The sequence below is a fragment of the Carcharodon carcharias genome, chromosome 4, assembly GCF_017639515.1.
Source record: "Carcharodon carcharias isolate sCarCar2 chromosome 4, sCarCar2.pri, whole genome shotgun sequence".
Taxonomy (NCBI): domain Eukaryota; kingdom Metazoa; phylum Chordata; class Chondrichthyes; order Lamniformes; family Lamnidae; genus Carcharodon; species Carcharodon carcharias.
This window is the reverse complement of record NC_054470.1, coordinates 7,193,754-7,219,277: the sequence shown is the minus strand read 5'-3', so window position 1 is coordinate 7,219,277 and position 25,524 is coordinate 7,193,754. Positions and strand designations below refer to the sequence as shown.

Here is a 25,524-nt window from a genome sequence, read left to right as displayed (position 1 = left end):
TCTCAGTATGGGAGGAACTTTCAGAGCTAAATTGGGACAAAGCCAGGGGCAGATTAATGTATGAGGACAGTGATTTTAAATTGACTGTATTGAGGGGCAGGGAGCTATTGTAGGTCAGTGAGGGCAGGGTGATGGGTGAATGGAGGAGGACAGAACATGCAACCATTTTGGAGTTGATGGAAAATGGAGCATGTAAAGCCTGCGAGGAACATTAGAGTAAGGATTCTGGGAGGTGGAAAAAGTCATAAAACAAGGAATTCAAAAGAGGTGGGAATAAAGTAGTGGAAAAATTGGGCTACGTTGTGGAGGTGGAAATAAACAATATTGGCAATGGAAAGTGTGTAGGGGTTAAAGCCCAGCTCAGGATCAGAATGCTAAAATTGTGAAAGTTTCAATACAGGAGTATGGTTAAGGAGGAAGATTGACTCAGTGCCAAGAAAGCAGTTCCTGATAGGAGTCAGTGAATTTGGTGTTACTGATGTTGAGCTGGAGGAAGATAGGATTCGTCCAAGACTTAATACCAAACAAGCACATGAAGACAGTCAAAGGGTTGAGAGAAGTGGAGGAGAGTTGAACTTGGTATATAATCAGTGTACATGGGAAAGCTTATGGGTGCAGTCACTGAGGAGCAGCAAGTAGATAAAGAGGAGGCCAAGGATAGATTATAGAAGTTATCAAAAGAGATTGTGCAAGGCAGGGAAAGGAAGTTAGAATGAAGAATTGATTAATTTCTTATAGGACCAACTGCAGTTGAGGAGATAAAGGTGAGTACTGCAAGATTTTCTGTTGGTGAATGTATTTACATGTGCTACATTCCATCTGCTCTTGGGATTATTAGTAAGCTGGCTTTTAAAATTTCTAAAAATTCTTTCATGAGATGTGGGCATTGCTGGCTAGGCCAGCATTTACTTCCCACCCCTAATTGCCTTTGAGAAGGTTGTGGCGAGCCGCCTTCTTGAACCACTGCAGTCCTTGTGGTGTAGGTACACCCACAGTGCTGTTAGAGGGGGAGCTCCAGGATTTTGACCCAGCGGCAGTGAAGGAACGGTGATATAGTTCCAGGTCAGGATGGTGAGTGACTTGGAGGAGAATTAAAAGAGGAGCTGGAATGAGTTCTTGTAACTAATCAAAAGGAGAACTAATTGACCTAATCCCAAGTTTCTAAAGATAATACTCTGACAATTCTCAAGCATTGAGACACGTATAGGAGTGACCCAGGTTTTCCCTCCGACTTAATGAGGGTGTGATTCACCAAATGCTCTAAGATGAGAAAATTCATTTGTGTAGAGAATAAAAGGCATGGTTCGGATATGTACAACAGGCCATGTTACCAGATCCTCTTACTTCTCTTTAAGTAATAATGAATCATCACAAAGTTACAATAACCTGCTCCTTTCCCGAATGGAACAGCAAGCTATTGAATATCTTGAGAGTCCGGATTGTGATAAACATTACTTTTTCATTTTTCTTAATGCACCTATGATTTCCATTAATGAGAATCATACAAGAGCTGTCTGGTCTCCATAGAATGCTCGTTTGTTTTCATATTGCTGTACAAAATTGCAATGTTGATAATGCTATAGATAAAGGCACATGCATTCACAACTTATTTTATTACATGCAAATAACCTGAACAGCCCAGATTGCTGTGGCTCAAAGTTTTGCATGTTATTAGGCTGTTAAACAGAAAAAAAAATGATATTTTATGCTGGCAAAACAGCTGCAAGCTAATTAAGGAACTCAGAGTATTAAAGTATTCTTCTGATAACCCAAGTAATTGTTTTCTGTGGCACTTCAAAAATATCCTCATCAATTTAAATCCCTTCCAACAGTTAGGTGCAAGATCTAAACCCATTAGGAATCACTATATTAAAAAAATTAACAGTTGCGATTTACAAATACAAGACACACAAATCTTAACTCTTGGAATAAGTGACAATGCTTTCCATCTTCATCACACAGTGAAAAAGAATCAATACCTACTGATAAGCATAAGCAGAACTAATGCAATCAATAATATTGTGTATGCATAGTTTCCCCTTTCCTCTCCAAGTAAGTCAGTTAAGTAATTATCCCTTATGATTCTTTCCTGTCCTCCTTTCCACGCCCCTTTATTTCCTAGTCACTGATAGAGGCAGTGCCACACTCGACTCCAATAATTTGCCCTTTCTGACAGAAGACAGGATTGGATATTTTAATTGAAATCAACTGCCCTAATTGCTCACTGAAAGCATCAGAGTTATGGAGACCATACAGATCCTAGCTTAACTACAATGGTGACAGATACATTTGCAATTAACTCCCTTTGGGGAAAATTGGCTAGTACCCTGCTCCTGACCACCATTCAGGAATCTGTTTTGGAGGGCACATGGGAAAGATAGGTTCAGGTTTTGCTGTGAAGCCAGTGCAGGTAAATAGCTTGTTGACATTCACAAACAAGTGTCACTATGGCAGTGCAATAGAGCACTTCCAACAAGCGTGTAACACCACCCTGGGAAAGTACAAATGCATTTGAGAGAGATGGAGATGAGGGAAAATTAATAAGAAAAGAATAAAAGTACTAGCCATTGTGAAGCAAATACTGCTTATCCATGTTTGTGTTTATAGCATTGAATTTATGTAGGCATTGAATGCAAATGTGGTAGCTAGTGTAGGATTGGACATTAGATGAGCGGTGCAACAGTTCAGTAAACAAGCATTGATTCCATAACTGAGTGTTCCCAGGGAGATTCTGATTCTCAGTGCATCTGAATGAAGAATTTTAATACATAGAAAATCAAGCTGTGGGTCTTTCTACCCTGCACTCCCCAAGATCGGCACTACCTGCTGGGAGCATCCAAGCACTTAGTCAGTCTAATAATCTTTTCACATCTTGAATCAATGATTAGCAAACCTTTTCTCATTTACAAATACAGAGTGCAATCACAGCTCATTGATGGCATCACTGACAAAAAAAGGCTCTTTTCCAAACAATATCAGATTTTCCACCATTTTTTCATACAGACAAGGCCCTTTAAAAATAAATACATGTTCTACATTTTTCTGAATGAAACAAAGTAAAATAAAGGCAAAAAGGTCATCAAATAGAGGTGGACTGGAGAGGACTTTATCTCCAGCAACAAATACAGTTTCTTCCCTCTACCAATTGTAGGGTCCTATGTGAAATAGGTTTTTGTAATCTTAGATATGAATTTGGGGTACAAAGACTTGTCCAAATTCTAGTGTCCCACTCCAAGGAACCCTGAAGTGTAAGAAATGGAAACGGTTTAGTTAGAAGTATCCTCTGAAGCTGTAGATAAATCAGTGCAAATTTAGGTTTTAAATAGAGATTCCTTGCCAAGGTGTCTGAGAAGATTGCAGGCCTCTATCTCTCTTCAATCAGGTTTTGATTCCTTCCATTTGTGTTGACTTCCTGGCACATTGAGCTGGATTTTCATGTTAGAGGTGGATAATGGGAGTTGGCAAATTTCTAGTCTCGGCAAGCCCACCTCAGGAAAAAGTGCCTGGAAAGCAGGAGGGTGGGAGGTGGGGGGGGGGGGGGGGGGGGGGGGGGCGGTGGCAGCGATGGGGGAAGAGTGCTGGAGTTGGGCTTTCCATCTCCGCAAACAATTTGGAGGTGACCGCACAGGCTGCTGAATGCCAAGGCGGGCAGGTTAAAATACCCGCACGATTCTCTGGGACATTGTTTTATTTAACATTAGGCTCTCTAGCCCTTACCTTTCACATTCCCTCATCCTTCCAACATAATCCCTCATGCCTCATCCATATAAACTCATGCCAGCCCAAATCTCCCCACCCATCCCCAATGGCACCTCATACCCTCCATGCCAACTCATTGCACTTCCATGCCCATTCACCCAGTTTACATTCGGTATAGAATCAATGAACCCTATAGTAACAATGGCATGTGTTGAAAAGCTTAAAAAAGAACAGCCATTCATAACTTTCTTTAAAGACCTTCTGTTGCTAAAACCCTATAAAAGTGTCAATCAACCAAACCTTTAAAGTATCAACAGCAGAAACTACAAGCACTTGACACCTCTTTAATTTGTGTTAATAAACATTGAGCCATTGACAAAATAGATTTAAGAAAAAAAGCTTCAATCAAGCAATGTTTTTCTTTGTGTGCACCTGTTTTAACAGACTAATGGGTGTCCCGTTCTCTGCTAAGCCTCATTCTGCATGCTCGTAGAGGGGCTGCCCCAACTTCCCACAGTGGTGGTCTGGCTGCAAAAACCATTTCAATTTAAACTTTGAAAAGGTTGGACAGAGGGTACTTCCATTTTGACTCATCTTCTCATGCACTTATCTGCCATGGCATCCTGCTGCAGATTTCAAGCTGCAAGGCCTCTGATTGGCCCTCCAGCTTCAAGAGCCCACTTGCCATCCTTAATAGGATGGCAAGTCCCCTCCATCTCCCCTCCCCTCGCATTGGCTACTCCATGGAAAATCACATTGGTTGACAGTTTCCCCACACAGTGTGGACTGCTGAGCCTGATTTTAACACAATGGCAGGGTTCAAGAACCCACAGGGAAAATCCTACTCCACATCTTTTAGAAGTAGGCCAATCGGCACCCTGGGAGCATGTCAGCACTTACAGGAATTGCCACACATTCCTCATTAGCATGAACAAAAAAAAAGATATCAACAAATATTTTAAAATTACATTACCTCTAGCATCCTGTGGTAATTAGTCTTATTTTACTTAGAGAATCAATTAAAGACAGGAGACCGGAAAGAAAACAAAACTGAAGACCTAACGAGAACACGATATAAGTAGGGAAGATGCGACTTTTTACCACCACATAGAATGGAATGAGGAATCATCAACGTCACAAATACAAAGACCACCTATAAATCATTCTGCCATTGCAATTCCATGACCATAAATGTGGGGAGATAACTTTGTCCACCTTGATACAACCTATGTCAAATTGATATCTTGTCATTGTACATGTTAAAATATTCACACTGCAAATCAACAATTCTGTATTTATTTCAGTTTATGCAAGTGATTCTAATAGGAACTTGGGTTCCAATCCTACTACATTTAGCCTGAAAGTTCATTACCTTTCACAATCCACTAACAAAGTTATTCTGAAATCTTAATTCAGCAGGCAATACAAACCATGATGATACAACATGTACTTATTTCAGCCATTACATAACATTTTAAAACATGCCGCATTTGCCATAATGTATGAAAAAAAAAATGATTATTAACTTCAAGAGGTGCAATTTTGTAGAAGGGTTTGGCATTGAATTCATTAATAACAGATATGTGTACATGGTTATGCCAAAGGGTCAATAAGCTGGAATATTGAAAGAGGGAATTAAAGGCTAAATCCACCAGATGGAACCATTATTTCTGTTCAATACCTTCTAAAACTATATTACAAGTATATTTTAATTTTCAAACCGATCTGCCAGTGGATAAATCCAAAATCACGTCAGGGTTAGAACATCAAGGCATCATTAATTGATGTCAATAATCCTGAATCAATACAGGGAATCATCATTTAGAAGATTGGCAAGCAGTTCAACCGCTATTGAATTTAACATAACAATTCGTGAAAGCCAAGAACCGTTGAACTGTGAAGGGATCCAAAAGTGGTAACTTTACAACTATGCTGTGTTACTTGATGGAAACAGTTTGTTTGATTTCTGTAGCATAGTGTGTTTATGAAAATTCCTCAGCTATTAAACCTACAAACGATGAGTGCATTTTTGGAGGATCAGTACATCTTGTTCATGTAAGAGCGTCCAATTGTGTTTGTATGGTTTCCAACTGTAGAAGATGAAAAAGGAACAACTGTTAGTGCTATTGAACGTTACCACAGCTATCATTTTAATGCATTAATGTAGAGAAATGAAAGATAATTTTTATTGTTCAATTTGCTTATGATCAACTCCAGACTGTATGATGCATTTACCACACTGCTTCAAATTCTAACTTACCTATTGTTCAGGTGTCTATAAAACATAGCCCCAGGCAGACTATATTAAAATTGGATATATCACCTGCTGCTTAACAAAATTTAATTTTACAATCCATTGTACATTAAGAATTGTAAGGGATAACTTATTGATTAGAAAATGAATGGTAAAATACACTAGCAAGCAATTTTAAAGCACTCACAAAACAACCAATTTTCTTTAAATTTTAGGCTGAGAAGGTAAATGGAAGCTGGGGACTTTGAGACTAGAGTTATGACATTTTTATTGTGGATAAGAAATGTTATAACTCTAAGGAGGGAAGTGTTATACATTTCAAGGGAAAAGAATTAGAATAGTGAAAGCAACAAAAGGAGGCCCAGGGCTGAGACCTGAAAAGTAACCTACTTCATAGTGACTTATACCCTGCATGCTTGCAGAGTCAATTAAATAAATGGCATGTCCAGAGCCTTGCCAGCGTGGCGCAGTGGCTAGCACTCTCGTCTCGGAGTTGGGTGTTCAAGTCACACTCCAGAATATGAGAACAAAAATGAACTCTGGAAATCTAGTGCAATACTCAGGGAATGCGGCTGTGTTGGAGGTACAGTGTTTCAGATAGGATGTTAAACTGAAGCCCTGGCTTCCCTCTCAGGTAAACGTAAAAGATTGCACTATTTCAAAGAAGAGCCTTGGTGTCCTGAACAATGATTTAGTCTTCAATCAACATCAGAAAAGCAGATGATCACACAGCTGTTTGTGAGAGCTTGCAGTGCGCAAATTGGCTGCTTTCCTATACTGCTGCCCTGACTTTTTGCATTCTTTCACTGGACACTGGCATCGCAGTGTAGTCTAGCATTTTGTATTCCCCATTCCTAATTGCCCTTGAGAAGGTGGTGGTGAGCCACCTTGAACCACTGCAGTCCATGTGGGGTAGGTACACCCACAATGCTGTTAGGGAGGGAGTTCCAGGATTTTGACCAAGTGACAATGAAGGAACAGCGATATAGTTCAAAGTCAGGATGGTGAGTGACTTGGAGGGGGGCTTGCAGGTGGTGGAAGTCCCATGGGTCTGCAGCCCTTGTGCTCCTTGGAGAGGTCACGGGTTTGGAAGGCGCTGTCGAAGGAGCCTTGGTGAGTTGCTGCAATATACCTTGTAGATGGTACACACACTGCTGCTACTGTGCGCCAGTGATGGAGGAAGTCAATGCTGGAAGCGGTGAATGGGGTGTCAATCAGGTGGGCTGCTTTGTCCTGGATGGTGTCAAACTTCTCGAGCGTTGTTAGATCTGCACTCATCCAGGCAAGTGGGGAGTATTACATCACACTCCTGACTTGTATGGTGGACAGTTTTTGGGGAGTCACAAGTTCAGTTACTCACCATAGAATTCCCAGTCTCTGACCTGCTCTTGTAGCCATAATATTTATATGGTTGGTCTAATTCAGTTTTTGGTCAATGGTAACTCCCAGGATGTTGATAGTGGGGGATTCAGCAATGGCAATGGCATTGAATGTCATGGGGAGATGGTTGGATTCTCTCTTGTTGGAGATGGTAATTGCCTGGCACTTGTGAGGCATGAACGTTACTTGCCACTGAACGTTGTCCAGGTCTTGCTGCATTTGGACATGGACTGCATCAGTATCTGAGAGTAGTGAATGGTGCTGAACATTGTGCAATTAGGATGGAGGGAAGGTCATTGATGAAGCAGCTGAAGATGGCTAGACCTAGGGACACTGTCCTGTGAAACTCCTGCTGTGGTGTCCTGGAACTGAGAAGATTGGCCTCCAACAACCACAACCACCTTCCTTTGTGCTGGGTATGACTCCAACCAACGGAGAGTTTTCCCCCTGACTCTCATTGACTCCAGATTTGCTAGGGCTCCTTGATGCCACACTCGGTCAGATGTTGCCTTGATGTCAAGGGCAGTTACTTTCACCTCACCTCCTGAGTTTAGCTCTTTTGTCCATGTTTAGGCTAAGGCTGTAATGAGGTCAGGAGCTGAGTGGACCTGGTGGAACCCAAACTGATTATAGTTTGAAGTGATTATACTTCAAAAAGTACTTCAATGGCTGTAAAGTGCTTGGGAGCATCCTGTGGTTCAGAAAGGTGCTAGATAAATACAAGTCTTTTTTTTTTCTTTCCCAGGTATTAAATAGTTTTTGAAGGGGTTTGTTGCCTGGCTCCAGAGACAAAGATAAATAGTTATATTTGTAGCTTGTTTACTAGTCTGCCCTACTCCCACTTAGCACCATCATGTAGCTGTCACCATGAGTTGCTTGCGAGCACCCATGTATGTTATTCTCTCCTGAAGGTATTTCTGACGTGTGAGACTTAGCTCAAATTGGGAGCTGAGTGGAGTGAGACATGATCTTGTAGCGGCTGTTGTTACATCTTGAAAGACAATATTTTAAAACTAAATTTGGAAAGTAACTCCACAGGCTTCCCCATTCACTCAATGAGTTTATCCTGTGAGTAACTGAGCTATACAGATCAGGAAGTATCAATTTCATCTCCAATTTTCATTTAGTTACCTGATCTCAGTTTTGGTGATGGCATTACACTTGGCTTTAGGTCTTTAAGCTGGGAGGACAGGAATCAGCTAGGACTCTTGCACCAAATCATTAGCAATATTACAAGCTGTTACAAGTGCTTGTAGACGCAGTACAAACAGGATCAAGGTCACCTGTGATACCCTCCCCAGATAGCCTACTGCCACTCACTGTTGAGGGCTTACACATGAAGGAAGACCACTTCACTGAAATGCTAAAGTGCCTCCAGTACCTGTTAAATGGCAAATCAGCAAGCAGCCACTCAAAGGAAGGCAAGAAAGGGGGAAGGTCACAGCTAAGCTGGATTCACACTCAGCAAAAGTTGTGTACTTTCAGCAAGCATCACAATGATCAGAAACATTACCAGGGACGCCCTCCCTAACTCTCAGATTGGTAGTAGTCTTTTGAACAGACTCAAAAACCAGGACAGAAACAGAATTACCTGGAAAAACTCAGCAGGTCTGGCAGCATCGGCGGAGAAGAAAAGAGTTGACGTTTCAAGTCCTCATGGATGGATGGTAGGGCACTCAAGGTACAGCTCTAGTGGGGGTGGGGTGGAAAGACTAGCAGAGCATAAAAGATTTAAAAATAATGGAAATAGGTGGGAAAAAAAAATCTATATAAATTATTGGAAAAAACAAGGGGAAGGGGGAAGAAACGGAAATGGGGTGGGGACGGATGAGGGAGTCCAAGAAGTAAAGTTGTTGAATTCAATATTCAGTCCGGAAGGCTGTAAAGTGCCTAGTCGGAAGATGAGGTGCTGTTCCTCCAGTTTGCGTTGGGCTTCACTGGAACAATGCAGCAAGCCAAGGACAGACATGTGGGCAAGAGAGCAGTGTTAAAATGGCAAGCAACAGGGAGGTTTGGGTCTTTCTTGTGGACAGACCGCAGGTGTTCTGCAAAGCAGTTGCCCAATTTACGTTGGTCTCTCCAATGTAGAGAAGACTGCATTGGGAGCAATGAATGCAGTAGACTAAGTTGGGGGAAATGCAAGTGAAATGCTGCTTCACTTGAAAGGAGTGTTTGGGCCCTTGGACGGTGAGGAGAGAGGAAGGGGCAGGTGTTGCATCTTTTGCATAGGCATGGGGAGGTGCCATAAGTGGGGGTTGAGGAGCAGTGAGTGATGGAGGAGAGGACCAGGGTGTCCTGGAGGGAACGATCCCTACGGAATGCCGTCGAGGGGGTGAAGGGAAGATGTGTTTGGTGGTGGCATCATGCTGGAGTTGGCGGAAATGGCGGAGGATGATCCCTTGAATGCGGAGGCTGGTGGGGTGATAAGTGAGGACAAGGGGGACCCTATCATGTTTCTGGGAGGGAGGAGAAGGCGTGAGGGCAGATGCGCGGGAGATGGGCCGGACACAGTTGAGGGCCCTGTCAACAACCTCGGAAAACCTCGGTTAAAGAAGAAGGAGGACATGTCAGAGGAACTGTTTTTGAAGGTAGCATCATCAGAACAGATGCAATGGAGGCGAAGGAACTGAGAGAATGGGATGGAGTCCTTACAGGAAGCGGGGTGTGAGGAGCTGTAGTCGAGGTAGCTGTGGGCGTCGGTAGGTTTGTAATGGATATTGGTGGACAGTCTATCACCAGAGATTGAGACAGCGAGGTCAAGGAAGGGAAGGGAAGTATCAGAGATGGACCACGTGAAAATGATGGAGGGGTGGAGATTGGAAGCAAAATTAATCAATTTTTCCAAGTCCCGACGAGAGCATGAAGCAGCGCCGAAGTAATCATTGATGTATCGGAGAAAGAGTTGTGGAAGGGGGCCGGAGTAGGACTGGAACAAGGAATGTTCCACATACCCCATAAAGAGACAGGCATAGCTGGGGCCCATGCGGGTACCCATAGCCACACCTTTTATTTGGAGAAAGTGAGAGGAGTTAAAGGAGAAATTGTTCAGTGTGAGAACATGTTCTGCCAGGCGGAGGGGAGTAGTGGTGGATGGGGATTGTTCGGGCCTCTGTTCGAGGAAGAAGCTAAGGGCCCTCAGACCATCCTGGTGGGGGATGGAGGTGTAGAGGGATTGGATGTCCATGGTGAAGAGAAAGCGGTTGGGGCCAGGGAACTGGAAATTGTTGATGTGACGTAAGGTGTCAGAGGAATCACGGACGTAGGTGGGAAGGGACTGGACAAGGGGAGAGAGAAGGGAGTCAAGATAACGAGAAATGAGTTCCATGGGACAGGAGCAGGCTGACACGATCGGTCTACCGGGACAGTTCTGTTTGTGGATTTTGGGTAGGAGGTAGAAGTGGGCCATCCGAGGTTGGGTGACTATCAGGTTGGAAGCTGTGGGAGGAAGATCTCCAGAGGAGATGAGGTCAGTGACAGTCCTGGAAACAATGGCTTGATGTTCAGTGGTGGGGTCATGGTCCAGGGAGAGGTAGGAGGAAGTGTCTGTGAGTTGACGCTCAGCCTCCGCGAGGTAGAGGTCAGTGCGCCAGACAGCAACAGCACAACCCTTGTCAGTGGGTTTGATGACAATGTTAGGGTTCGACCTGAGAGAACGGAGTGCAGTAAGTTCAGAGAGACAGATTAGAATGGGTGACAGGAGCAGAGAAATTGAGACGACTAATGTCACGCTCTCAGTTCTCAATGAAAGGATCAAGAGAAGGTTAGAATCCAGAGGGAGGGTCCAGGTGGAGGGAGAATATTGGAGGTGGGTAAAAGGATCCATTGAACGGGGGGAGGACTCCTGCCCAAAGAAGTGAGCACGGAGACGAAGACGGCGGAAGAAGAGTTCAGCATCGTGCCGAGCCCGAAATTCATTGAGGTGAGGGCATAAGGGTATGAAACTAAGTCCTTTGCTGAGCACTGAATGTTCAGCGTCGGAGAGGGGAAGGTCAGGGCGTATAGTGAATACACGGTGGGGCTGGGATTTGAAGATGGGGTGGGGACGGAGGGACAGGCAGGGGTGGAGGGTCCTAGATGGGTGTTGGTGTCGATGAGTTGTTGGAGCTCTGTCCACCGATATCCATTACAAACCCACCGACTCCCACAGCTACCTCACACCCCGCTTCCTGTAAGGACTCCATCCCATTCTCTCAGTTCCTTCGCCTCCTTCGCATCTGTTCTGATGATGCTACTTCAAAAACAGTTCCTCTGACATGTCCTCCTTCTTCCTTAACCGAGGTTTTCCACCCACGGTCGTTGACAGGGCCCTCAACCGTGTCCGGCCCATCTCCCGCGCATCCGCCCTCACACCTTCTCCCTCCCAGAAACATGCTAGGGTCCCCCTTGTCCTCAATTATCACCCCACCAGCCTCCGCATTCAAAGGATCATCCTCCGCCATTTCCGCCAACTCCAGTATGATGCCACCACCAAACACATCTTCCCTTCACCCCCACTGTTGGCATTCCATAGGGATCGTTCCCTCCGGGACACCCTGGTCCACTCCTCCATCAACCCCTACTCCTCAACCCCCACCTACGGCACCTCCCCATGCCCACGCAAAAGATGCAACACCTGCCCCTTCACTTCCTCTCTCTTCACCGTCCAAGGGCCCAAACACTCCTTTCAAGTGAAGCAGCATTTCACTTGCATTTCTCCCAACTTAGTCTACTACGTTCGTTGCTCCCAATGAGGACTCCTCTACATTGGAGAGACCAAACGTAAACTTGGCGATCGCTTTGCAGAACACCTGCGGTCTGTCCGCAAGAAAGACCCAAACCTCCCTGTCGCTTGCCATTTTAACACTCCACCCTGCTCTCTTGCCCACATGTCTGTCCTTGACTTGCTGCATTGTTCCAGTGAAGCCCAACGCAAACTGGAGGAACAGCACCTCATCTTCCGACTAGGCACTTTGCAGCCTTCCGGACTGAATATTGAATTCAACAACTTTACTTCTTGAACTCCCTCCTCCATCCCCACCCCCTTTCTGTTTCTTCCCCCTCCCTGTTATTTTTTCCAATAATTTATATAGATTTTTCTTTTCCCACCTATTTCCATTATTTTTAAATCTTTTACGCCTTGCTAGTCTTTCCACCCCACCCCCACTAGAGCTGTACCTTGAGTGCCCTACCATCCATTCTTAATTAGCACATTAATTTAGATAATATCACCACCTTCAACACCTTTGTGTTCTTTTGTTCTTTTGTCTGTGACATCTTTTGATTATCTGCTCCTATCACTGCTTGCTTGTCCCTACAATCACACCACACCCCCTCATTTCTCTCCCCCCACCCGACTCCCCTAACCCCCCACGCTCCCCCAACTTTAAACCAGCTTATATTTCACCCCTCTCCCAATATTCACTCAGTTCTGCTGAAGGGTCATGAGGACTCGAAATGTCAATTCTTTTCTTCTCCGCCGATGCAGCCAGACCTGCTGAGTTTTTCCAGGTAATTCTGTTTCTGTTTTGGATTTCCAGCATCCGCAGTTTTTTGTTTTTATCAAAAACCAGGATCCTACTTTAAAGCTCAACAATTCTCAAGATAAATTTGCTCATACGTTGGGGAGCCAAAAAGGCTTTCTTTAAGACAGATGGCACTCTTAAAAATAAGTTGAATATTCAATCAAGATGAAAAATTCTTTCCACAGTTAATGAGGAACATGCTGGCCATTACTAATGTTTGTTGTAAAGTCAATTCTCGAGAGTGGTCTATCAATTTGCTGATTTACTACAAATAAAGGGTTACTCACCTTGTTGTAAAATTCTAAAAGCTCTCCATGGTTAAATTCCAACAACACCTTTTCTGTATTCTGTATTTGAAACAAAAATATTATTCATTGGTAAAGAGAATGTATTTCACTAGTCAGAAAAATCAGTATTTGGTTTGGTTTATTATAAATATGATAAAATCTGTGGCCCAAATACACACGTCAATTGTTCGAATTGTAGGGGATTAGGACCTGACACCAAATGATCATGATAAAACTCTTGTCACATAGCAGAGATTAATACACTTCATTGTTTAGACAGTAATTTCCAGTTCCAAGTAGATCCTATATTACCCATTACCTACTGGACGCATAATAGCAGCTGCTGTTACAGCTTGAAAGTCTAAGTTAGTCATTAATCCTAAGAACTTATCTAAAAATCAATGGCCTGACTGAACTGTGCATGTTAAATAGTGGAGAGAGAATTAAAACTAATGTTTCAGATGGGTGAACTCGGTTCTGATAAATGGTCAACCTAAAACATTAGCTGTGTTTCTCTCTCCATAGATCCTGCTAGACCTGCTGAATATTTCCAGTGTTTTGTTTTATTTCAGATTGAGAATCTGTAGTACTTTGATTTAATATTAGGATTGTCAATAGTCCCTGTCCAGTCATGAGGTTTACACGTAAAAATTTCGCAGCTACGACATTTCTAAAATTCTTGGGTTACTGCATCTTGAAAATTTTTTCACATTACTGCATTATCAAAGACAGAATTCCAAGAAATAAGACAAACATCTCTCCCCTTGACATTCAATGGCATGCCCAACACCCTGAGGTTACCATTGATCAGAAACTGAACTAGACTGGCCATATAAATGCTGTGGCTGCAAGGGCAGGACAGGCTAGGAATCCTGCAGAGAGTAACTCACCTCCTGACTCCCCAAAGCCTGTCCACCATATACAAGGCACAAGTCAGGAGTGTAATGGAATACTCTCCGCTTGCCTGGTTGAGTGCAGATCCAAAAACATCTCAAGAATCTTGACACCCCCATCCAGGACAAAGCAGCCCACTTGACTTGCATTCCATCCACCAGCTTTGACATTCACTCCCCCTACAGTCATTGTGTATTGCCAATAGTGTATATCATCGACAAGATGCGCTGCAGCAACTCACCAAGGCTCCTTCGACAGCACCTTCCAAATACGCAACCTCTACCACCTCAAAGGTCAAGAGAAACAGATGCATGGGAACACCACCACTTGCACGCCACACACCATCGCTCCCTAACAGCACTGTGGGTGTATCTACACCACATGGAATGCAGCAGTTCAAGAAGGCAGCTCACCACCACCTTCTTAAAGGGCACTTAGGGGTGGGTAACAGCGATGCCCACATCTCGTGAAAGAATAAACAAAAACTAAATAAAAAGATTATTCGTGAGTAAATCAATCCATGATAATTTCACGCAACCATTAGAAATGAAGGATAATAATAAGACTGAGTGTGGCATCAAGGAGCCCTAGCAAAACTGGAATCAATGAGAAAAGGGAGGAAAACTCTCCACAGGTTAGACTCAAACCTAGCACAAAGGAAGATGGCTGTGGTTGTTGGAGGTCAATCATCTCAGTTCCAGGATATCACTGCAGGAGTTCCTCAGGGTAATGTCCTAGGCCCAACCATCTTCAGCTGTTTCAAAAATGGCTTTTCCTCCATCTGACCATAAGGTCAGAAGTGGGGATGTTCGCTGATGATTGCACAATGTTCACCACTATTCGCGACTCTTAAGACACTGAAGCAGTGCATGCCCAAATACAGCAAGAACTGGATGATACCCAGGGCTGGGCTGCCAAGTGGCAAGTGACAGTCATGCTACACAAGTGCCAGCAAATGACCATCTCCAATCTAACCATCTCCCATTGACATTCTGAATCCCCAAAGCCTGTCCACCATCTGCAAGGCACAAGTCAGGAGTGTGTTAGAATACTTTCCACTTGCCTGGATGAGTGCAGCTCCCAACAGCACTCAAGAAGCTCAACACCATCCAGGCCCGCTTGATTGGCACTCCATTCACCACAACAAACATTCACTCCCTCCACCACCGACACATTGTGGCAGCAGTGTGTACCATCTACAAGATGCACTGCAGGAACTCACCAAGCCTCCTTAGACAGCACGTTACAAACCCACGACCACTACCATCTAGAAGGACAAGTGCAGCAGACAGATGGGAACACCATCACCTGGAAGTTCCCCTCTAAACCACTCAGCATCCTGACTTGGAAATATATCGCCGTTCCTTCACTGTCGCTGGGTAAAAATCCTGGAACTCCCTCCCTAACAGCACTGTGGGTGTACCTACATCACATGAACTGCAGCGGTTCAAGAAGGCAGCTCACCACCACCTTCTCAAGGGCAATTAGGGATGGGCAATGAATGCTGGCCTAGTCAGCAGTGCCCTCATCCCATGAATGAATTTTAAAAAAATTCAAAGAAAATCAAATTGCACCAATCATTTGCAGGAAAGTTATCCATTTTCTCAGAGATCTTTAAATTTTTGCAGTCAGTGAAACAGCTGTTGTAATGAATACTAGAGTTGTTAAGTCTAAACCTTAGAAATGGTTTAACATGGAAATGCTCCATTAGATAAGCTAATGGAGCCCCAAGTGCTGCGAAATTTAGTTTACCAGAAAATTAAACCAATTCGTATTCAAATTTAATCAAAATTTAGTTTTTTTTTGCATACAGCACAAATTATCCTTCACAAGAGGAGGAGGAAGAAGAAGTAAAAAGGAAAGAGAAAGAAAATCACAACTTATTTTTCAGCTCTTAATCGCTCGATACCATTTTTGATCGTGATGAAAGGGATACGGATGAAACTGAGCATTACATTTGAAAACAGTGCCCTAATTGGCACAGTTGCACTACCGACTTAGCTGCATCATAATTAAGGCAAATGAAAGAAGTCACCAAAAGGATATTTCTATTCCCTCTTCAGTGATGGAAAATGGGTTTGAAGTCCAAGCATGATTCTACACTTTCATTGACTTGTTCAGAGTGAAGTTTGTTTTCCTTCAGCTTCAAAAGAAGTTTTAGCAAAGCCCCCAGGCAATTCGGTATGTATGATGTATGGATTTGAAATACTTGATGTATTTTGGAAAGTAGCAGTAAGAGCAACTTTCAGGAAAACTTCACAAGCATAATGGCAGTCAATGAGACAACTTTCCCCTCAACAACACAATAATTTAATGACACGAAGACACTCGAACATGAATATCAACCACTCATTCAACACGAATGACTACCATCACCACAATGTCTGTTGCTTCTGTTGTGAACATACAAGCATACAAAATAGGAGTAGAAATAGGCCATTTGGCCCCTCGAGTCTGCTCCGTCATTCAGTACGATCCTGACTGATCTGCTTGTATTGAGTTCCACAATCCTATCTACCCCCGATAACCTTCAATTCCCTTGTTTAACAAGAATCTTTCTACCTCTGCCTTAAAAATATTCAATGACCCCGCTTCCACCGCCTCCTGAGGCAGAGATTTCCAAACTCGCACAAACCTCAGAGAAAAAGTTTCTCCTCATCTTTGTCCTAAAAGGGCGACCCTTAATTTTAAAACAGTTCCCCCTAGTTCTGGACTCACCCACAAGAGGAAACATCCTTTCCACGTCCACCTTGTTAATACCATTCAGTTCTTATATACTTCAATCAAAAGGATATCCTTCCATTAGTCTTTTAGATTGCAAACCGTACCTGCATACTAACTTTTTGTGACTCAGGCACAAGAACACCTAGATCCCTCTGCACCTTGGAATTCTGCACTCATTCTCAATTTAAGTAATACTTTGCATTTTATTCTTCCTATCAAAGTGAACAGCTTCACATTGTCCCACATTATACTACATCTACTAGATTTTTGATCACTCACTCAACTGATCTATTTCCTTCTGCAAGTTCCTTATGTCATCTTCACAACATACTTTCCCACCTATCTTTATGTCATCTGCAAATTTCGCTTCCCTCAACTAAGTCATTGATGTAAATTGTAAGTTAAGGCCCCAGCACAGACCCCTGCAGGACTCCACTCATCATATCCTGTCAATCAGACAAACACTTATTTATGCATACTCTCGGTTTTCTGCCAGCCAGCCAATTCTCTATCCAGGCTAATATGTTACCCCTTACACTATGAGCTTTTATTTTCCGCAATATCCTTTGATGCGGCACCTTATCTAATGCTTTCTAGAAATCAGAGTACAGTACGTCTACAGGCTCCCCTCTATCCACCACACGTTACTCCTTCAAAGGACTCTAATAACTTGGTTAAACATGATTTTCCTTTCATAAAACCATACTGACTCTTCCCGACTACCTTGAGCTTTTTTAAGTGCTCAGCTATAACCTCTTTATTGATCGATTCTAACACCTTCCCCATGGTGTCAAGTTAACTGGCCTATAGTTTCCTGCCTCCCTCCCTTCTTGAATAGAGAAGATATATTTGCTACTTTCCAGTCTTGAAGGAACTTTTTCAGAATCTAGGGAATTTTGGAAAATTAACACCAACGCATCTACTCCCTCATTAACCAGCTCTTTTAAGACTCAAGGAAGAAGTCCACCTGGACCCGGAGACTTCACCAAGTTCCTCTCTCCTTTCCACCTCCTGATTTACAGCTATTACTGGAATGTTTTTTATATCCTCTATAGTGAAGACAGAAGCAAACTATTTGTTCGTTTCCTCTGCCATTTCCTTATTATCTACTATTAACTCTCCATTACCAAAGCAGCCTATCTGTTCATATATAGGCCGTGTTGAGTTGATCCGTCATCTCTACTTTTTTTTTTTAAGGGCAACTTCCAGCTCTTGGCAGTGTTGGAACCACAGGCAGTACCTCAACGTCATATCATCCTGGTTAAATGTCAGTTCCGCTTTTGGATTTCCTCCTCCACCCAGTTGAGGAGGAGGAACAAATTCCAAACGTGATCCAGCCAATTATTTCTTGGGACAGACAGCAGGCATTTACAGGTTGAAAGTTCCAGCCATCACTGATCATGGTTATGATTTCATTTTGGGAAAGGCGGTAAACTCACAGCGATATGAAACGCAAAGTATTACTGCGTAAGGGAACATCCAGAACTTCAAGCAATCAAACAACCGCTTAGCAGTTGCTGAATCTACCCAAGTTAAAAAAAAAATAGCTTGAATGAACAAACTCCCCAAGTAAGGAAATTCATTTTAGATGTTAGACTAGGAAATTACTTAATAATTGATGTTAGTCCTGGGTATTACGCCAAGGTGGAGCATCTTTGTGAAAAAGTGAAGCAGGGTAATCCCATGGTGAGATTTGAGGGAAGTTCAGCTTTTCGCTGTATCTACAGTATCAGAATCTACGTTGCGAATAAGCAACAATGACTCTTATTAGTATAGGTATTGTGATTGAGCTGTTCTAGGTCAACAGGTGGGCATATGTGCCTTTTGTTCTACCCATATTACTAAAAAAAAACACGACCACAGGCACATTCTGAAAGCCCCCAAAGGATACAGACCCAATCCATCCAACCAGCCCACTATCGGTCATTTAGAGATTATTCATGACCTTCATGATTTAGGCCAAAAACTGTGAAGCAGTTTGATTAAAAATGAAGTTCGCATCTTGTTTGCATTTCTTGCATCCTTGTTGTAATGTGACAGAAAGTTGTAGTATTCTGGGTTAGCAGGCCAAAGGTATTATCAAAAGCTGACAGGCCCAAATAAGCTGACAAGAAGAACGATAGGTAAAATAGAATAGTTACTGCAGCCAGTAATTTAGTTAAGAGAGCCTACACAACATTCCTTCAATTACACACGAGGGAAAAAACAAAAGTACACAAAAGTCTGAACAAGGAAATCAAAATTTTGAGGCATGTAATTGGTAGGAGGTACAGGGGCCTAGGCCCTGGATAATATGTTACATTTTCGCATTAAAATCATGTAGTCTGGTTCTTTTGTAAACATTTTCATATATTCACAGTCAATAGGTTTTTAAATGCAAAAGAGGAAAAAGAAAATTAAATTTCCATTTTTAACAGAACAGCTGAATCATTATTTTCCTGAGTTACCTCAACAGGAATTCTCTTACGTTCAATCACTCACCACTTTTTTCACAAAGATGCGCTCTCCTATTGCAGTGGAAACATCAAACACTCACTTGATTGCTACTGTGAATATCTACCTGGATCTGCTAACGCTCATTACACATTTAAAGGAATTCCAGTCTGCTACGTAGTGTATCAATGTCAGACAAGACTCAAGAAAGACATAATTACATCACTTTTCCTCACTACAAATTCCAGGTAAATAGCCCAAGAAAACTAATTGGTTTTACCAAGCTGAAATATATATGAATTACACTGGAGATGCCCCTGTGCTTAACTATCATCTTGCTCATTTGTCATCACCTAAAGCAATTTGCAAAACACTGTAGTTAAACAGTACTTAAGATGGTTTCTATTGGTAAAGATTTAAACAATAAATGACACATTCATAATTCAAGAAAGTATTAACAAACTGTTTTGCTGTATCTTTCTCAAGCCCCAGTTATATATCCCAGTTTTAATAAACTTTAGCCCCGACACCCTGACCTGCACAAAGTCCTGATTACTCGCTATCCCATTTTCACTGACCTATCCTTGCTTTCTGCCTCCCATGCAACAAATATAAAACCCCTGTACTCGTTCTCCCTGCTTCTGCAACCTTCTCCAATCTAGGCTTTCCTCCTTCAATTCTCCAATTTTGGTTTTCTTTGGGACCTGTCTCAACTCTATTATCTGGAAGTACTTCCTAAAACTCTCCACTTCTCTACTCTGTGCCATTACTTTTACTTTTAAAGTCTCCTTAAAACACAAGTATTTTACCAAATCTTGATCAACTGCAACACAATGGCTGGAATTTTCTAGCCCCCCGTCCCCCATCCCTGCCCGTGGTAGGCCGGCAAGCCATTGAAATCTCCGTTTGCATCGGCAGGACTGGAGGATCCCACCAGCGTGAGGGGCTGAAAGATTCGGTAAATGTGTCTTTTCCTTTTGTCCTCTATAAGGAATTTTTAAAAACTCTATCAAAGAGTTTTGTTGATCGTCCATATTATTGGTCACGAACAAAAAAGTTTCAGTAATCCAATAACATTTCTGTTCATCTACTAAGTCTTGATCTCACTTGGTCTTTCACACTCCATCCATCCTTTACCTCTGTCTCTGCATCGATTTGACCATTTTGCTCTACTCCTCTTTTGTGTAAGCCTCTCCTTGTTGATGTGCCTTTACCTTTGCCGCTCACACCCTTCACTGTATGGCTCTTCCCTCTTTCTTTCAGCAGTCGTTTACACACTTTCTCTCCTCCCCCATTTCTAGTTGTCTTTTTCAAGTGAAGCTGGGCGATAAAATTCTAGATTAACTGGAGTTTTTGAATGATGAGAAAGGACCATTCAAGAAGACAATTCTTAAAATGCTGAAGGCATGGATTAGAAAAAATGCATTGGGACCGCGTTATAGATGTGGGATCATACCGTCCTTGTCAATGACTGGAGATGGGATAGGAAAATAAACTGAATACTGAACAGATCACTAAGGCTGTACACCACCTGATTTAAGCTAAGCATACAGCTAATAACATGTAGGCACTGATGAGAATCGAGGTGATATATTTGGTTTGCTCCTATTGAACCACATGGAATGTGAGATCAGAGAGAGGATTCGGCAGCTTCAGAGAGTAAGTATTGCATTATAAATGTTAGTTTGGGGGTGTGGATAGTGGAGATGGGAAACTGTCAAAATAAGTGTTAGCTCAAGGCAATGGCCCAAATCTTCTAGTCAGCACCAATGCTGTGTGCGTTGCCACTGACCACTAGATTTCTGCAGCCCAGCCTTTTAGTCATTTTTCAGCCAGGACTTCTGATCCCGGCTGCAAGCAGCAATGATCCAGCACAGCCTCCCCCTCGGAGGACCGATGAGCACAGAAGAAGGTGGGCGGAGAGAGAACAGGCCCCCCCTTTCTTACAACATTCGCTGCCATATTCAGGTTACGTTTTTAAGGTCTCAAGTGTTTCAATGGATTAATGAGTGGATGAGTGGGTGAGTAGGTGAGCAAGTAAACAGTCCAGTCAGGTCGGTGGGGCTGGGGTGGTGGTAGGAGGGAGGGTCTGGTTGGGCGTAGAAGAGGTAGCTGGATCACGGGTTGGTGGTCTGGTCTGGCGGTGGTCATGTTGTGTTGGGTGGGAGTAAAAGTTGGGTCAGGTCGGTGTGGTGGTGGGGTGGGAGGCATGGGGAGGTTGTTTGTGTTGCTTAGATCAGTTACACTGGCTATTCACAGATAGAGTAGGTATTAACTAGTGTAACAACACTTCTAGGGGAAGCATCTGGGTAAGTCCCACGTATCTTGCCCAAGTCTCTGACACTGAGCTCAGGGTTAGAGACTTTTGCAGAAGGTGCTGGGCAATGGAAATCAGCCATTGGAAGTTTAAATTTGTGTGTGTGCACATGTGTGCACATGCGTATGTGTGTCACAACTTCTACAGGGTCCTGACATGCATCTCCCAACTTAAGTTCCAATTTTGACAAGACGGAAACTTAAAGATTTGTGCCTTTACTTTCGTAGCATTCAAAAATCACAATAGGATCTGACTGGATAAAAATTAGGAATGACCAATTCTGACAGATAGTGTTTTCTCGTTCTCTGATTTAACTGGTCAAATCTATACCACAATGAAACACCAGTGTAAAATTGTGCTCATTTTATTAAGTCCATTCAATTGTTTTTGATTTATTATAATCACATCAGTTACCATTTGCTAGGGCTGTTTTCCATATGTTCAATACATTTCTGATACCAGATACTCTTGTGAAGCACAGTAGGACATTTTTATACCTTAAAGGCACGACACAAATGCAAGTTGTGCATTGATTTTATCTGTGATTAATTAACAACTGATCATTACCAGAAATATTGATTTTAAAGCAAATGTTTGGTGTAGTGGTTATATTTAATATAGAAACATCTCTTTGATGAAACTTGCTCCTCATTAAGTGCCACTTCCTGAATTTATAAGCCCAATTTTAAGCTGGGGTGAGTGACGAGTATGGGGCCAGCAGAAAAGCCTTTTTAACCAAGTGCAATCTCAACATGAGCCTTGGTATGCATGAGAAGCATGGCCGCCACTGGGAACCTACAGGAACACCGTCTAATAGGCAAGTTAAGTGCTGCAGGATTGCAGAGGCCATGATCACAGCTGGGGGTGGCTTGAATGTAAATGGGGGTGGGGTAGAGAAGCCCGGTTGGGAGTGACCCATGGGCCCCTCTGCCCGGAGACCACAATGAAACATGTAAAAATTTCAATTTGCCAACCCTATCACCCCTCTTTCTGCCTGTTGCTGGTGAGCCTGGAACTGGACACCGTTAAATAACCGTGCTAAAATGGCGTAGGGTTCTGATTTACCAGACTCTAACTTGTACATTTCAATGAGGCCCTTGCCCAATTCCACAATCCAACATAACCAAATAATTCTGAACACATCCTTGTTATCACTTTTTTTTATTTGTTCATGGGATGTGAGTATTATGTGCAAGGCATGTGTTTGCCCTAATTGCCCTCAAGAAGGTGGTGCTGAATTAGCTTCTTGAACCATTGCAGTCCATGTCATGCAGGGTATGCTCAAGTGATGTGAGGAAGGGAGTTCCAGGATTTTGACCCAGTGAAGTAACTTGATATAGGTCCAGGTCTGGATGTTGAGTGACTTGGAATTCTCTTGCATCTTCTGCCCTTGTCCTTCTAGGTGGTAGATGTCACAGGTCCTTGCAAACTATCACCCCATCTAAAATCTCTGCTTCCTCTCCAAAATCCTTAACCATGATGCCACCTTCCAACCTTGTTCCCATCTTTCCTGGAACTCTGTTTGAATCCCTCTAATCAGGTTTCCTCCCTGCTACAGCACTGAAACAGCTCTTATTCAAAGTCACAAATGACATCCAAAGGTGAACTATCACTTCAATTCCTTCTCAATCTGTCTGCAGGTTCACAGAATCACAATGCAGAAGAGGCCCTTCAGCCCACTGAGTCTGCATCGACACATGGGAAACAGCTTACCTAATCCCATTTACCAGCACTTAGCCCATAGCCTTGAATGTTATGACGTGCCAAGTGCTCATCCAGGTACTTTTTAAAGGAAGTGAGGCAACCCGCCTCTACCACCCTCCCAGGCAGCGCATTCCAGACCGTCACCACCCTCTGGGTAAAAAAGTTTTCCCTCACACCTCCCCCTAAACCTCCTGTCCCTCACCTTGAACTCGAGTCCCCTCCTGACTGACTGTTCAACTAAGGGGAACAGCTGCTCCCTATCCACCCTGTCCATGCCCCTCAATCTTGTACACCTCGATCAGGTCGCCCCTCAGCCTTCTCTGCTCCAATGAAAACAGCCCAAGTCTATCCAACCTCTCTTCATAACTTAAACGTTTCATCCCAGGCAACATCCTGGTGAATCTCCTCTGCACTCCCTCCAGTGCAATCACATCTTTCGTATAATGTGGCGACCAGAACTACACACAGTACTCCAGCTGTGGCCTCACCAAGGTTCTATACAACTCCAACATGACCTCCATACTTTTGTAATCTATGCCTCGATTGATAAAGGCAAGTGTCCCATATGCCTTTTTCACCACTCCACTAACATGGCTCTCCGCCTTCAGAGATCTATGGATACACATGCCAAAGTCCCTTTGTTTATCAGAACTTCCTAGTGTCATGCTGTTCACTGAATACTTCCTTGTCAAATTATTCCTTCCAAAGTGTATCACCTCACACTTTTCAGGGTTAAATTCCATCTGCCACTTATCTGCCCATTTGACCATCCCATCTATATCTTCCTGTAGCCCAAGACACTCAACCTCACTGTTAACCACCTGACCAATCTTTGTGTCATCTGCAAACTTACTAATCCCACCACCCACATAGTCATCTATGTCGTTTATATAAGTGACGAATAATAGGGGATCCAGCACAGATCCTTGTGGTACACCACTGGACATTGGCTTCCAGTCACTAAAGCATCCTTCTGTCATCACCCTCTGTCTCCTACAACTAAGCCAATTTTGAATCCACCTTATCAAATTACCCTGTATCCCATGTGCATTTGCTTTCTTTATAAGTCTCCCATGTGGGACCTTGTCAAAGGCTTTGCTGAAATCCATATAAACTACATCAACTGCACTCCCCTCATCTACACACCTGGTCACCCCCTCAAAACATTCAATCACATTTGTTAGGCATGACCTCCCTCTGACAAAGCCATGCTGACTATCCCTGATCAAACCTTGCCTCTCCGAGTAGAGATAGATTCTCTCCTTCAGAATTTTCTCCAATAGTTTCCCTACCACTGACGTGAGACTCACTGGTCTGTAGTTCCCTGGCTTCTCTCTACAACCCTTCTTAAATAGCAGAACCACATTAGCTGTTCTCCAGTCCTCTGGCACCTCCCCCGTGGCCAGAGAGGAATTAAAAATTTGGGTCAGAGCCCCTGCGATCTCCTCCCTTGCCTCCCTCAGCAGTCTGGGACACAAACCATCTGGACCTGGAGATTTGTCCACTTTTAAGCCTGCCAACATCTCCAATACCTTGTCACTCCCTATATCAATTTGCTTAAGAACCTCGCAGTCTCTCTCCCCGAGTTCCATACTTTCATCCTCATTCTCTTGGGTGAAGATGGATGTGAAGTATTCATTCAACACTCTACTGATGTCCTCTGGCTCCACCCATAGATTGCCCCCTTGGTCTCTAATGGGCCCTACTCTTTTCCCTGGTTATCCTCTTCTCATTGATATACTTATAGAATATCTTGGGATTTTCCCTACTTTTACCAGCCAGAGCTTTCTCATATCCCCTCTTTCCTCTCCAATTTGCTTTCTTAAGCTCCACGCTGCACTTTGTGCTCCACTAATGCCTCTGCTGATTTGCTCCCCTTGTACCTGCTGAAGTCCTCTCTTTTCCTTCTCATTGTATCCTGAATATCTCTGGTCATCCATGGTTCTCTGGGCTTGTTATTCCTTCCTATCACCCTAGAGGGAACATGTTGAGCCTGTACCCTCCCCATTTCCTTTTTGAACACCCCCCCACTTGTCTGTAGATTTCCTGACAAGAAGCTGTTCCCAGTCTACCTTGGCCTGATCCTGCTTTATTTTACTAAAATCTGCTGTCCCCCAATCCAAAACATTTCTTTGCAACTTGACTATTTCTTTGCCCATAACAAGCTTAAATTGCAGCCTTTGACATGGTTAACCACACCATCCTCCTCCAACCGCTCTCCACTGTTGTCCGGCTGGGTATCACCTGGTTCCATTCTTATCACTTTATATTGTAGCCAGCATCACTAGCAGTGACTTCTCTTCCCACTCCTGCACCATTACTTCAGGTGTG

General features: G+C 43.2%; 1 protein-coding gene across 2 annotated transcripts in view; it reads right to left on the bottom strand.

Moving 5' to 3' along the window:
• Window positions 1-4,979: 4,979 nt before the first annotated feature.
• Window positions 4,980-25,524, bottom strand: part of commd10 (COMM domain containing 10) — a 136,279-nt gene continuing 115,734 nt past the window's right edge. For both annotated transcript variants that reach the window (XM_041185502.1, XM_041185503.1), the window contains 2 exons: window positions 13,122-13,181; window positions 4,980-5,789 (listed from right to left, as the gene is read on the bottom strand). In XM_041185502.1, the coding sequence (XP_041041436.1) occupies window positions 5,751-5,789; window positions 13,122-13,181 (99 nt within the window). In that variant the 3' untranslated portion in view covers window positions 4,980-5,750. The remainder of the gene's footprint in view (window positions 5,790-13,121; window positions 13,182-25,524) is intronic.